Raw genomic sequence first — 13,364 nt, 5'->3', positions numbered from 1 at the left:
GAGCGCATAGAAGTACCCAAAAAACCTGCAACTAAACACACACTTAACAGATTCACAACTATAGCCAAGCACTTCAACAAAAATAAAAACAATTAATCAACAATCAACCCAAACACATATAGAACACCAAATCAATTATGGAAAGAGAAGAAAAGCAGAAAATCAATAACCTATAAAGCAAAAATTAACTTGCAAATCGAACTCCAGAGGAATATATCGGACCCTAAAAGCACCTGAAAGTGAACCAGCTATATGAACTTCCATCTCTCAAATATAAAGAAAACCCTAAATTTGAGGAAGCACCCAAACCCTAAATTCATGAAAATTGAGACACAGAGAAAGGGAGACGGAGAGGAAGAGAAAGAGGAACCCTAACCCAAACCTTAATTTGAGCAACCCCAACCCTTACCTTTCACTCAATGCCCACAATTAACGCTGCAACTCAAAATCTCTGATCCCCGACAACGATGGCACTTCGTGTAAGACCAACAATGGCGAGATCAAGAGTACAAGAAGTATATCGATGAAGGAGATAGAGGCTGGTCTGGGTGTGGTTGGGTGAGTGTCTAAGTGTGGTTGAGTGAGAATGTTGAGATCGTACTCCACACACTTCACGAATGGAGAGATTGACGAAGATCCATGAAGGAGAAGGCCGTAGATCGATGAAGGAGATGGATCGATGCTGGTCTAGGTGAGTGTGGTTGCGGGTATATGTGAGTGAGTCGATTGATCTGTGAGGCCAGGTATGAGAGAATGGGTATGGGCGTGAGTGAATGTGTCTAAGTGTGAGAGGGAGTACGTTCGTGTCTAAGTCTTGGGTAAAATTTAAGTTGGGGCGAAAATTTTGCGCCTCTTTTTTTCAAATAAAACAAAGATATCAGTTAAGGGTTTAGATATCAATTTTTAATCAAAATGAAAAAATTAAGATATCGCAAAAATTATTAAGTGATATATTAATAGATAAAGATATCGTCGAAAAAACCATTTGATATCTAAAATGTTTTAATATCAGTTTGCATTTTCACTCAATGTCATCCAATAATTTTTAATAATTCACCAAAAATTCCCAATAATTATAGAAAATTCTATAAGTCACCCAAAAATTCAAATAACTCTAGGATAAATCCAAAAACATTTCTCGAGTGTCACAAATTCACTTTCAGACTTTACTTTCTTATCCTTTATTCATAAGTACAAAGCGCGCCTAGGTAACTCAAAAAGCGGTTTCCCATATCCTCAGAAGATTAGGCAACTTTGATATTAAGTTAAGAATTAGGAGTACACGAAAATCTTTAATATTATATATATATATACATAACTAGAAACTAATTCTACAGTATTAAACCTAGCAATACCATAAATTAATATGAGCTCCCAGTGGAAGGAGGAGGTGGGCTTGGAGTTGCTCAATATACTTAGAGATCGACAAGATCAAATTAACAGAATTAATGTCTTAGCTAGATAGAACCTATTTTTCGTTATATAATATATATACATATATAAGTCCTATCCAACTATATATGTTCCAATCATTTCAATAAGGTATGGAGAAACATTTGTTGTCAAGATCCCAATGATAATATGCTGGTAACCAATTAAATGCAAGTCATTAAGAGAAGCTACATTGAGACTATATTAATCATGATCTTCTACTCTGGCCATAGAGTTTCTGAGTCACCTTTAATCGTTAATTTTCATAGGACATGCATTTCCCTTTAATGATGAAGAGTGATAGATTCCTTATTGTCTACTCCAATCCCTCCATCAATGTGTTTCTGTTTCTTGTTACACATGAGGGAATATCGTGGCGCCTCAGGTATACGAACCAGTCTAGCTTACTACTGTAACCTAGATCTCCCTTTCAAACATTCAGTCTCCATACAGGGAATTTGGTATCGGGTCATGTTCAGTGAACTCATGTGTGAATCAGCATTCAGCACCCACACTCATTTCTTAGTGTACATCAACATCAGCCTTAACAAGATTGAGCCTAGAGTGTGCTAAAATTTTCATGGTTTCATACTTTCATTAATGCCCAATTGAACAATTGAAGAACCAATGTTTGAAACCATATTTATGATTTTAATATATATGTATATAGCTCTTCTGTTGGTATACTTCATTTTAGGCATAATGAGCTATCTTTTGTGGGATTCACTCTGCATTTTAGTTTAATGATCGAAACTGTATATTCTTTCTAAGTCTCAATTCAATGATCATTTCAAATAAAAATTGAAAAATTGAAAACCATTTAATCAAATGATCATCATTTCAAATGTTTATTGAAATCACTATATTCGTCTATTTATTCGATCACAATTAGATGTCTTAATTAATAGTTTCCGATATCTAATTTTTTGCAGAGGTGACCCTTGTATAGATACTTAAAAAATAGACAGCTTCGACTACCAAACTACAATGCAAAGCAGATTCTACAAGATAGTGATACCTTATTATGCTTAAAATGAAGTATACATTAACGAAAAAGTTATATATATATATTAAAAGCAGTAAGTCTTGAAGTGCTAACTTATTTAGATAGATCAGCTTCTCCTTGATTTCATTAGATCCTAGGACTCTTATTCATACATAGACACAAACAAAACTCGTACTGTAGCCATAGATATCCATTATAAAAATATCTAAATGATCACATATAACATAGTGTTGTCCAAATATTACAAATAAGGATTGGCTATATATAAGGCATAAAAAATTAAACTAACATTACATGCATTTAAAAAAAAGAATCTCAATTTTGTTTGTTACGTACAGTAGGAGGAATTAATGTCTTGTAAGTATGAAAATGTGAACATCCATAAGTGTGAGAAATGTGATAAATTGAATTGAAAAATTTTACAAGCTAATATGTGAACAACAGCTAATATCGAAATTTTAAAGTAAATTCTATTTTACTTTAATAGAATTTATCCTTATAGTAAGTAGTGACACTAGCTACAACAAGGAGTAAAATTTCGGATTTCGCAGAAATTTCCATTGATGGAAATTTCGAAGAAAATTTTGAAGAATTTAAAATTTCAACAAAAATTAGACAGAAACAATAGAAATTACTATCAAAATATAAAAATTTTGAATGAAATTTTATCATATGTTTATTTAACATATTATCTACTACATTAATAAAAAACATTGAAGAAACTAAATTATATAGTAGATTTCATGTGATATAAGATGAATATAATGCGCGCTGGAGGCAAATATTGTTAAATAAAATTAGTATAATTAATAAATGAAATTAGTATATTCTTTATACTCTATAAATCTATAATCTATACACTAAATCCTAATATTAAACTCTATATACTTTATATACCCTAATACTCTTTATACTCTATAATTTATACACTAAACCCTATATATTTTATATTATATAATCTATAATTTATACTCTATATTGTTTAGGATATGGTATAAGATATTAGAGTTTAGGCCTTTTAGGATATTTTTAATTATTATTTTTATATAAAAATGTGTTGGATTTAAAAATAACTAAACAAAATCTCAAAACGGCCAAACAAAATCCCAAACATTTTTTTTTTCTTTCTAATTGCCCAAAGGCCCCAAACTCCAATCAATCTTAAATCTTTTTTTTTTTTTTTTCTTTCTTTCCTTCCTTTTTTTTTTTTTTTTTTTTCTTTCCTTCCTTTCTTTTCTTTTTTCTTTCTTTCCTTCGTTTCTTTTCTTTCTTCTTTCTTTCCTTCCTTTTCCTGTTTCCTTCCTTTTCCCCGTAACTCTCCACTTCTCCAGTCATCTTCCCTCTCAATCTCTCATTACTTCATTAGTCACCTTCTTTTTCTCTCTCCCTCAGTCAGACTCCCTGGAGATATATCCTTCCCTCTCTTATCTCTTCTCTCTCCTCCCTCTCCCTCCCCGATCTCCATTTCTTCTCTCCGCGAGCCGATCTCCTATCCCCGCACTGATCTCTTCCTCCTATCTTCTCTCTGCCCGGCGACAAGTGACGAGGTCGACTCTTCTTTTCCTCCCATCTCTCCCTCTGGTCGCTGCCTCCCTGGCTCAAGACGAAAATTTTGTCGTAATTTCGGGAAATTTTTGAAATTTTTCAAAATATGTTTAATATAGTGTTAAAATTTTCATATCCCTTTTGGCAAAAAAAAATTTTTTCATACCCCTAAAAATCAAAATTTTCGACAAAATTTTGAAATTTAACACCTTGACTACAACCCTATTCATCTCAAATCCTTCTTCCCGATAAGGTCATCACACGTCTTAAAGGATAATTGTTATTCATTGACTCGGCAAGTGGAAAGCCTTTTAGGCATCAAAGAGTAGAGACCATAGACTAAGAAGTTTAGTATTTCACAAATCAAGTCATAGAAAACTAAGAAAAGTCACAAGGTGATCAAGTTGAACCAAGGAAACCATAGATGTAGTCATGAATATGAACAAAGTTTACAACGCACACGTACGGATTACTGATAATTCAAATATCATATGAAGTATACGTATGTTTAGCTAAATTTTTACATTTGAATTATTAATATGGTTGATTTGGTATCTCAATTCAATAATAACATGATGTCACTTATATTTTTATATTTCATTACATAATACATTTTTAATTTTAAGATATAATCTATTTTTTAGAATGTCAAATTAACTCTTATCTCAATTATTGATAAATTTTTCGAAAACCGTAGTAACGGTCTCAATAGCAACACTCTTTCATTATTTGACTGCCTCCATGACTTCTTGACAAACGTGGCAGTTGGCACTTGGCACCGATCGTGGATGGTTTCGAACTCGCACACAAATATTTTCATAATCAAATTTTCACGCATTAATTACCCACACCGGCCCACATGCAGAAAACTCCAAACCAAAATGTGTGATAATTACCACACACCGAGTGCACAGTTCTCTAGACAGACTCCTCTTGTCATTTAGGAGAGGTGTCCGTGTCCCCAACAGACCATTTTCACCCAACAGCACTTAAAAGAAAAATGTACTATTTTCAACTTTTTCACCTCGTAAATCACCTTTGTTTTTAACCTTTTTGAAAATTTACCACCGACACAGAAAACTCCAACGAAATTGATGTGGAGCCCAGCGGTGAGTAGCCTTTGTGTGCATGCGTGACCAGTGCACAGTCCTCGTGAGCGACTCTGACGAGTGCAGAAAGGAATAGCACGTGAACACGAGATGCTCTGTGCTTTTGCGCATGCATGCGTTCTCATCTCTCTCTGACACAAAGACATTGAAAGCAGTACGTGTCATGGTGATTGATCATCATCATCATCATCTCGTCGTCTCTATAAAACCCCACTCGGAACACATAACCCATTATATTGCAGCGAGTATATAGAATAGTATTGATCATAGTCATGGAGAGGAAATCATGCTTTGGGCTTTTGTTTTTGCTCATCATTGTCTTGGCTTCCCGTAAGACTCTCTCTCTCTCTCTCTCTCTCTCTCTCGTAAATTAATTTTAGCTAATGTTTCAAAATTGTCATGAATATATATGCATTTTAATTAATTATTTGATTTTTGGGAATTAATGCAGAAGAGATGATGGTGGCAACGGAGGCAAGGGTTTGTGAGTCACAGAGTCATGGGTTCAAGGGCACATGCATTCGTGACCACAACTGTGCTCTGGTCTGCAGGAACGAAGGTTTCTCCGGTGGCAACTGCCGAGGCTTCCGTCGCCGCTGCTTTTGCACTCGCCTCTGCTGATCGATCACTTCCTCTGCATTGCATATTGCATGCAGCTGCTACCATTTTCGTATTAAGTAGTACGTATTTTATGTGTACCTCTAGCTAGCTAGCTAGGAATAAATAATTTAAGTTTTCTGATTAGCCTGCATGTTTATTTCTTGTTATGATTGAGTGAGAATGTATGATGATCATCAGATAGTACTGATTTTCGATCTTGCTCAAATTATAAATCAATTATTATTATGTAGCACATGCAAGTAGTCTTCACTATTGTTGAAAGCTTGCTGTACTTTCTGTTGTATTGTCTTCTTGTGAAGTAAATTTGAAATTTATTGGGTTAATTTTCGTTCAGTATTTTAAGTTTGTTTCAAATTTTAATTTAGTACTTCAAGTATAAAATTCTGTAATGTCATATTTCATATTTTCAATTTGTTGTAATGTTATACCTTCGTTAAATTGGGTGATAATTAATCTGTGTTGTAAATTGGGTGATAATTAATCTGTGTTGTCTTGGATCAATAAACAAAACTAATCTTTTTATATACGGAGAGCATTCATATATTACCTTCTAATGAACTTTTTATGGTCATCTAAGTATCTAACAAATTCTTTAGTAAGTAAAATTAATTGAATAGAAGAACTAATAAGATAGACTACTCATATTCCCATTCTCATCTTTTATTTTCCTACCCACTATTTAATGAAGATGTTAATAATAATAATATATTTTTCTGTAAAATTAAATGACACCTTAGGACTTGGGAAAAAAAAGAAAAGAATGAAATAAGTCTGTTCTATCCAGTTTTTTAAATCTAAGGATTAATTTACCCTCTTCTACCTCTCTCTCTCTTACTATTTCATCTGGAGTTTCTTGGAGAGACGAAAGAATAGTAAAACCTATATCATATATACTTTCATTATTTTTATTGTTCTAAAAAGGTATCTTGATTGGTTTTAATTATTGAAGTAGAACCCTTAGCTTCTGTATGTGGCCTTTCATTAATACGCTGATGCGAAGTCAACATATATTGATTTTGGAAAGAACAAGTGTTGGTTGAAAAATAAAAGATGGGAATGGGCAATGGAAGATTTATTGGCTTTAATGGTAATACAATAGTCTTGTCTTTGATCTCGGTGGGTTAATCCCGACAACATACAATGTGTTTATGTTTACATATAATGTGTTTATGTTAGATCAAGTTTGTGGTGGGTGAGAAATTTGTGCTCAAAATCACAAAGGAGCATGAGTTTATAGGATGACCTTAATTTTGATGAGGGAACAGATAGAGTACCAATCTATAGGAGAAAGAGAAAGAGAGAGAGAGCTAGGGGTGAGAACAATGTTTAATTATTAGTAAGGGTATTTTAGGAATAATGACGGTGGGAAGAGATGATTTTTATTTTTTAAAGTTTAATTAGGGGTGAAAATGGGTTGGAAAATAGAACATATATATTGGTAGAAATAGTAGCTGATGCAGCTAAGGTGATGGATCACAACACACACACAAATCTTAGACTTGTTGATTATCTAGATTGGGAATACCAAGAACAAGGAGATTTATAACTTGTTGATCTGAAGATTACCAAAAGTTGATAGAGGGTTTAGAAAAAAGTCTCTATTTTCATTAATATATCTTTCAAAAAACTGAGATTACATTTGGTAAAAGATGTTTAAATACTACCAAATCCTAAATAACTCCCGAAAGGACATAAACGGTAAGTTCAACGGCCAAATTAAATACTTAAAGCAATAAAAGACAATCAAAATGTTCAAAAATTCAAAAAAACTTTAACAGTGTGTTTGGATGAAATAATTTTAATTTTCACAGAAATTCATAAATGATAGAATTTAAAACTCCGTTATTTAAATTTCTATCAATTGTATTTTTATTGTTTGGATATATGTACATAAAATTTTGTAAATGACATGAATTACAAATTTTAATTAATATAGCCCCATCGACTGCGCGCCCACCCATGCCAACCTCCTTCCCCTCCCTCCGAGTCTCCGATCACACTCGTCACCTCCTCCCCTTTCTTTTTCTCTCTTACTTTTTCTCTCTTCTCTTCTCTCTATATACTCCTCATCTCTTCTCTGCAGATTAAGTTTCCCCCAGTCTTCCTTACTGTACCAGAGGTTTCTGAAAGCACATGCCATTCAAAAAGCAATCAGGGACAAATAAAAAGGGAAAAAACAAAAAAATAATACAGATGTAAAGATATAGAAGCACATGAATACGTGATGGTTGACCTACTTATCGCAGCCGAGCCTTAAAAAAGAACAATACGAAAATTTATTACATAGTCATCAGTTATATAAAATCATTATAATTGTTCCCTCTGCATTGTTTACTAGACTGAGTGGTGGATAGTTAAGAAATTGAAAAGCAGTTCCATGGAATTATTTGACATAATTTGAAGGTCTTAGTCTGACTTCTTTTACACCCACATAAGAACTTCTGATCTCATGCCTAGATTACTCATTCAAAAACAAATGGACCCATCTTGATATCCCGATTTAATAAAGTGTAACAATGTGTAACCATCATAAATTGGGACTCTGATCTGCTGATCTGGAGGGAAGTGAGAGAGAGTTTAGAGAGAGAAATAAGAGAGAAAAAGAAAGGGGAGGAGGTGACGAGGGTAGTTGGAGGGAGGGGAAGGAGGTGGCGTGGGTGGGCAGTGGACTTTATGATTTTTTGTTTTTCTATCCTTTTAATTTCTTAATACTATTTGTGGGAAAAAAAAAAAAAAGTTTGTAGATGTGGCTGAGATCAAAAGTCAGGTATAGTCTGATAGGAAGAAAACTGGCAGATGATCCAAGTCCGAATGGTGGCGGTGTTGGTTGTGGTGGGTGAGTCTTTTTTCTTAAAATCTCAAATGTCTTAGAATTTGGAAATAACACTTATTTAGATGGAATTTAAAGTTAGAATTTATGACTCTCAAATTCTATAATTTTTTCCACGTAAAATTCTAAAATTTTCTTGTTAATAAGGCCAAACAAGGGAATTGAAAATTTTTATTTCTCAAATTTTGACTTTTAATGAAATACCGAGTTCAATTTCTCCATCCAAACGCACTGTAAATGCGATCAGTGGCGGATCCAGAAATCTATTGTTATGGGGGCAAGATTAACCCAACAGGGGCGGAAGCGAGACTTGCGACTTGCAAGCAGAGGCAGCAGCCAACAGGGGGCGACGGGCGACAGGCGAAGGCAACAGGCTCGCAGCCTTTAGCAGTTGAGGCAAGTTGGGGACTTGGGGGTCTGGTCTGGATAAGAGTTGTGAGTCTCTTTGTTTGTTTAATTAACTTGTCAAAAAGACGTCGTTTTGGCAAGTTTAGAATTAAAAAAAAAAAATCATATGCATCTCACGTGCTTTCAAGTTTCAGCAATTCAGCCTTTCATGTTTCATCCCCTTCCTCTGTTCTGGTTCTTGTCCCTGCTCTGCAATCTTGCCCCTGCTAGCCATGGCTACAACCAAGACCCAAGCCTCATTCATGGGATCAAGATTTTTCATCAAGCCCAACCTTTCTGAGTTCATGGGGTCAAGTGATCCCATTGACCCCATTGTAGATCCGCCCTTGAATGCAATTTGGGTCTAACAAACGGCCTTATTTGGCCAAAATTCATTTGTCGTTCTCTTTCCGAAAAGGTATTGTGCACAAAAATCGGACACCGAGAGCCTAATGGATAGATTTGCGCCTATCACTTCGGAGCCAATATATAATCATGCGCAATGCGTGCTACATTAGTAACACTCATAAAATATAGACTTAGCAAGAAAACTCTAAAAGCACAAAAAAAAAAACAATTATGAGTTTTGTTGATTAAGAAAGACTTGTGTTTAGGGTCTTGTGGGCCTTCATGTCCATTGGGCTATATTGGGCCTAAGTTGTGTAATAGCCTATGTTTGCAACTTGTAAAAGTGAGATAAGAGACCTATTTTAAGGGACTTAACATGAGAGACAAATAATTGAACTACGACTTATTTAATGATTGGATTTAACACGATTGTAAAATTAATATAATTTATTAAAGTAAATCTAATTATCAAATGAGTTGTCCATCATGTTAAAGTCCTTTTTGTGAGCTACATTGATCTATTATAAAAGGAGCTCGTTTTTGGAAATTCAAAAAGGGAAGGGCCTCCTATCTATTATAAGAGGAGCCCATCACCTCTTTTGGATGATAACATTTTGAGTAAATTACAATTTAGTACCTTAACTTTACATGTTGTTTCAACTTAGTACCTCAATTTTGAAAACTTGCAAAAAAATACATCAACTTTCATTTTGTGTTAAAATAGTACCTCCGTTAATTTTTATGTCAAATAAACCGTTATCTGCTAATGTGGCAGAGGTATTTTCGTTTTTTTACTCACATTTAAAAAATAATAATATTTTTAAAACTTTTAAATAAAAAAATTACCTAAAAAAATTTCTTAAAATAATTAAAATAAAAAAATTTCTTAAAATTTTTTTTCCCCCTCCCCCTTCCCAGCCATGCCCTACACAGCCTATCCCCATTCTCAGCCCCGTCCCCCCACCCCACCCAGCCTCTGCCACCCAATCTCAACCCCGTCCCCCTCCTCTCCCCTCCCCTCCTAGCCTCTACCGAGCCCTCCCCCACCCATCCTCTCCCCTTCTCGCCCTTCCCCTCCCAGCCCGCACCCATCCCTTCCCTTCCCCTCTCCCTGCCCGACCCACCCCCTCCCTCCCGCAGCCACTCCCTCCCCCCCAAACCCAGTCCCAACACAGATTGTCCCTACCCCCACCTCCACCTCCGGCGACACTGCCCAAAGCCGACTTCCCATGCCACTCTCTGCCTTGCGTCCCTCCCCCTCACCTAGCCTCGCCCCATCTCCCTTAGCCCCGACAGCTCGCCCCCACCCATCCTTCCCCCTCTCCCCCCCGCCGCACCCCATGCCTCTCCCCCCAACCCAACCCAACCCCTCCCCTCCCCGACCCACCCCCTTCACCCCCCTTACCCAACCCCGACCCTCCCTGCCATCGACTCCCCTCAAATTTTTTTTTATTTTTTAAAGTTTTAATTTTTTTAATAATTTTTTTATTCAAAAGTTTTTAAAAATATTATTATTTTTAAATATAGAAAAAAAGACAAAAATATATCTACCACGTCAACAAATAACGATTTATTTGACAGAAAAACTAACGGAGGTACTATTTTGACATAAAATGAAAGTTGAGGTACTTTTTTGTAAATTTTCAAAATTGAGGTACTAAATTGAAACAACATATAAAGTTGAGGTACTAAATTGTAATTTGCTCTAACATTTTATATATGGTTGTAACCACTTTGTATATTCAATTGGTCTTGTGAATCAGTTTTGCAGAACCTCGAAAACCACTTGTGAAGGCAAAGAAGATTCTGAAAGTTTATTAATTCTACACTTGATCTGGAAATCTTCTACAAAAGAGGTGGTGAGTTCTTGCTTAAAACTTTTACTAACGCGGAGATTTAGACCAATGAAGATCCACATCTGGTTTGTTTTTTTATGCAACTCGACAAGTATTTCTTGGTGCAACAAGAAACAAGAAACAAGGCTCAATGTCTCTCTCTCTCTCTCTCTCTCTCTCTCTCTCTCTCTCTGTACAATTGAAGCATAATACAAGGCTAGCTATATAATACACTTGCTGCACAAGAGTGTGTTTAATTGGCTTCGAAGACTCATCAAGAATGTCTATCTACCTATTCACAAGCCAAGTATTCTGTTTGGTGACAATCAAAGTGCAATCAAGCTTTGCATCAAATCCAGTGTGTCATGCATGAACAAATCATATGGGAAATGTGGTACAGACAATTCTCCTTTTGTCTGACCTATTTTGGTTTCTCAAGGAATTACGAAGAATAAAGTGAAAGATGTTTACGTCGATCAAATTCAAACCTTCTAATTGCTTACAATAACTTTACGTTAATAATCTCCTGATTTATTATTTGTAACAATTTTTTAAATAGGGATTACATACAGCAATAAAACCACAAAATTAGAAGCACACGCCAAACAACCCATCTTATCCCTACATAGTATAGACACATGTTAAGAACTAATCCCTACTATTATTCAACCCACTACAACAAAACTGGCTATTTTTGGCGGACATTGCTGGCAGATTAGCTCCGTCCGCCAAAAATTAGATACTTCTACTACTAAACTTATAATACGCACTACTCACTACTTCTACTAAACTTATATATAGTAAATTAGATACTAGTATCAAACCACTAATAAACTTGGTGAGAAAAACAATATCCTAATAAGTTGGTGTAAAGGACAAAATGGAATATGCATATCCCGCAAAGACAAATGCATCTATTGCAGAGGCAGATGCATCTCATGCAGAGGCAAATGCATTAGTGGCCTTATATTTCAATCTTAAACCCTAAACGAACCGCGAAAATGGTAACGCTCAACCGGAAATTTCATTCTTAAACCCTAAACACCTGCACTCCAAATCCTCTCAAACAAACAAAAAAAAGTGTTGGGATAGATTAAACAATTGAAATTAGATAAAAAAAAACCTTAGATTTACATTTGAATCCAAAACTTTAGGTTAGGTTAGGGCATATCTCCAAGTTGTAGTAATGGCTATGGTTTGGAGGAGAGAAGAGGTTGCAGCAAGTCCACGCATTTGTGTAGGGTCCGGTCACCTCGATGGCGAAGAAAGGTCACAGGCGGCGAAGTAAGCCATGTGTCACAGCTTTGCTAGTTGTGGTTTGGATGTGTTGAGAGAGTGTGTAGTATTTGGAAGTATTGGATGGGTGTGTAGTAAAAAAGTTTGGTGACATGAATGAAATAAAGGTATTTTAGTAAAATAAAGAGTGTGTTACGAGAAATTACAAATTTTAAAAAATTAGAAGGGTATGCAATGAAAAAGGGGTGTGTAAAGGAGAGGAAATGGAGAGTGCATATAACAGCACTCAATTTTTATTGCAAGGCAATTTTTATGGTTTCTCTCTCCATGGGTGCAGGCCCCACCAACATTGAACCGGAGTGAAAAGTGAAATCCACATTCCTATGTCGTCAAGTAGGCTTTGGTATTACTCCTCAGACCCATTGGAGAAGTGCTTTTCTAATAGCGGACCAATATGAGTTTTGCGTACGGGAGATGGCCTGATTCCCAATGTGGAGTAAAACTAGGGGTCGGCAATGGGCCGGGCCGGGCTTGGGCTTTAATACACAAGCCCAAGGCCCGCCCATCGGGCTTTGGCTTGCGGGCTTGGAGGGCCGGGCCGGGCTAGGCCCGAACGGGCGGCCCAAAATGGGCCCAAAGCCTATTTAAACACATATATATCTTCAAAAAAAAAAAAAAAAGATTTTGGCTATATTGTGATTTGAACATGAGACCTCACATAACAAGCTTTAATTCTCAACCAACTAAGCTGACTAGTTTATTTGTCAAGTTTGTGAATTATAACATATTTAATAGCTCTTTCGTTTATTTAATTCAATAAATTATTAATATGCTTATTAAGTTATTATATAATACTATTATGTTAGTAATAGTGTAATACTATAAATAATAAACTTTTAAAATTATATACAACATTACAACTATAATAAAACATAAATGTACATATGTATTATTATATATTTTATTACATATTTTTATAAACAAACGATGCAATTGTGTTGTCAACGATCCAAACC

At 35.4% G+C, this 13,364-nt stretch overlaps 1 protein-coding gene across 1 annotated transcript; it reads left to right on the top strand.

Moving 5' to 3' along the window:
- The first annotated feature begins 5,339 nt into the window (after positions 1-5,339).
- LOC147293234 (defensin-like protein 1) lies at positions 5,340-5,967 on the top strand. The gene is made up of 2 exons (XM_086231332.1): positions 5,340-5,421; positions 5,543-5,967. The coding sequence occupies exons 1-2, from the start codon at positions 5,364-5,366 to the stop codon at positions 5,710-5,712; spliced, it is 228 nt and encodes a 75-aa protein (XP_086087458.1). The 5' UTR covers positions 5,340-5,363; the 3' UTR covers positions 5,713-5,967.
- Positions 5,968-13,364: the final 7,397 nt, after the last annotated feature.

This window comes from Dryas octopetala, chromosome 2 (assembly GCF_963921425.1).
Source record: "Dryas octopetala chromosome 2, drDryOcto1.1, whole genome shotgun sequence".
Taxonomy (NCBI): Eukaryota; Viridiplantae; Streptophyta; class Magnoliopsida; order Rosales; family Rosaceae; genus Dryas; species Dryas octopetala.
The sequence above is the reverse complement of the archived record's forward strand: the minus strand, read 5'-3'. Positions and strand labels throughout refer to the sequence as shown.

Bases quoted from the DNA above. Each gene is read 5' to 3' on its own strand.
- LOC147293234 (XM_086231332.1), top strand. From the start codon at position 5,364: ATGGAGAGGAAATCATGCTTTGGGCTTTTGTTTTTGCTCATCATTGTC. The intron at 5,422-5,542 runs GTAAGACTCTCT...GAATTAATGCAG, and splicing joins CATCATTGTCTTGGCTTCCC to AAGAGATGATGGTGGCAACG.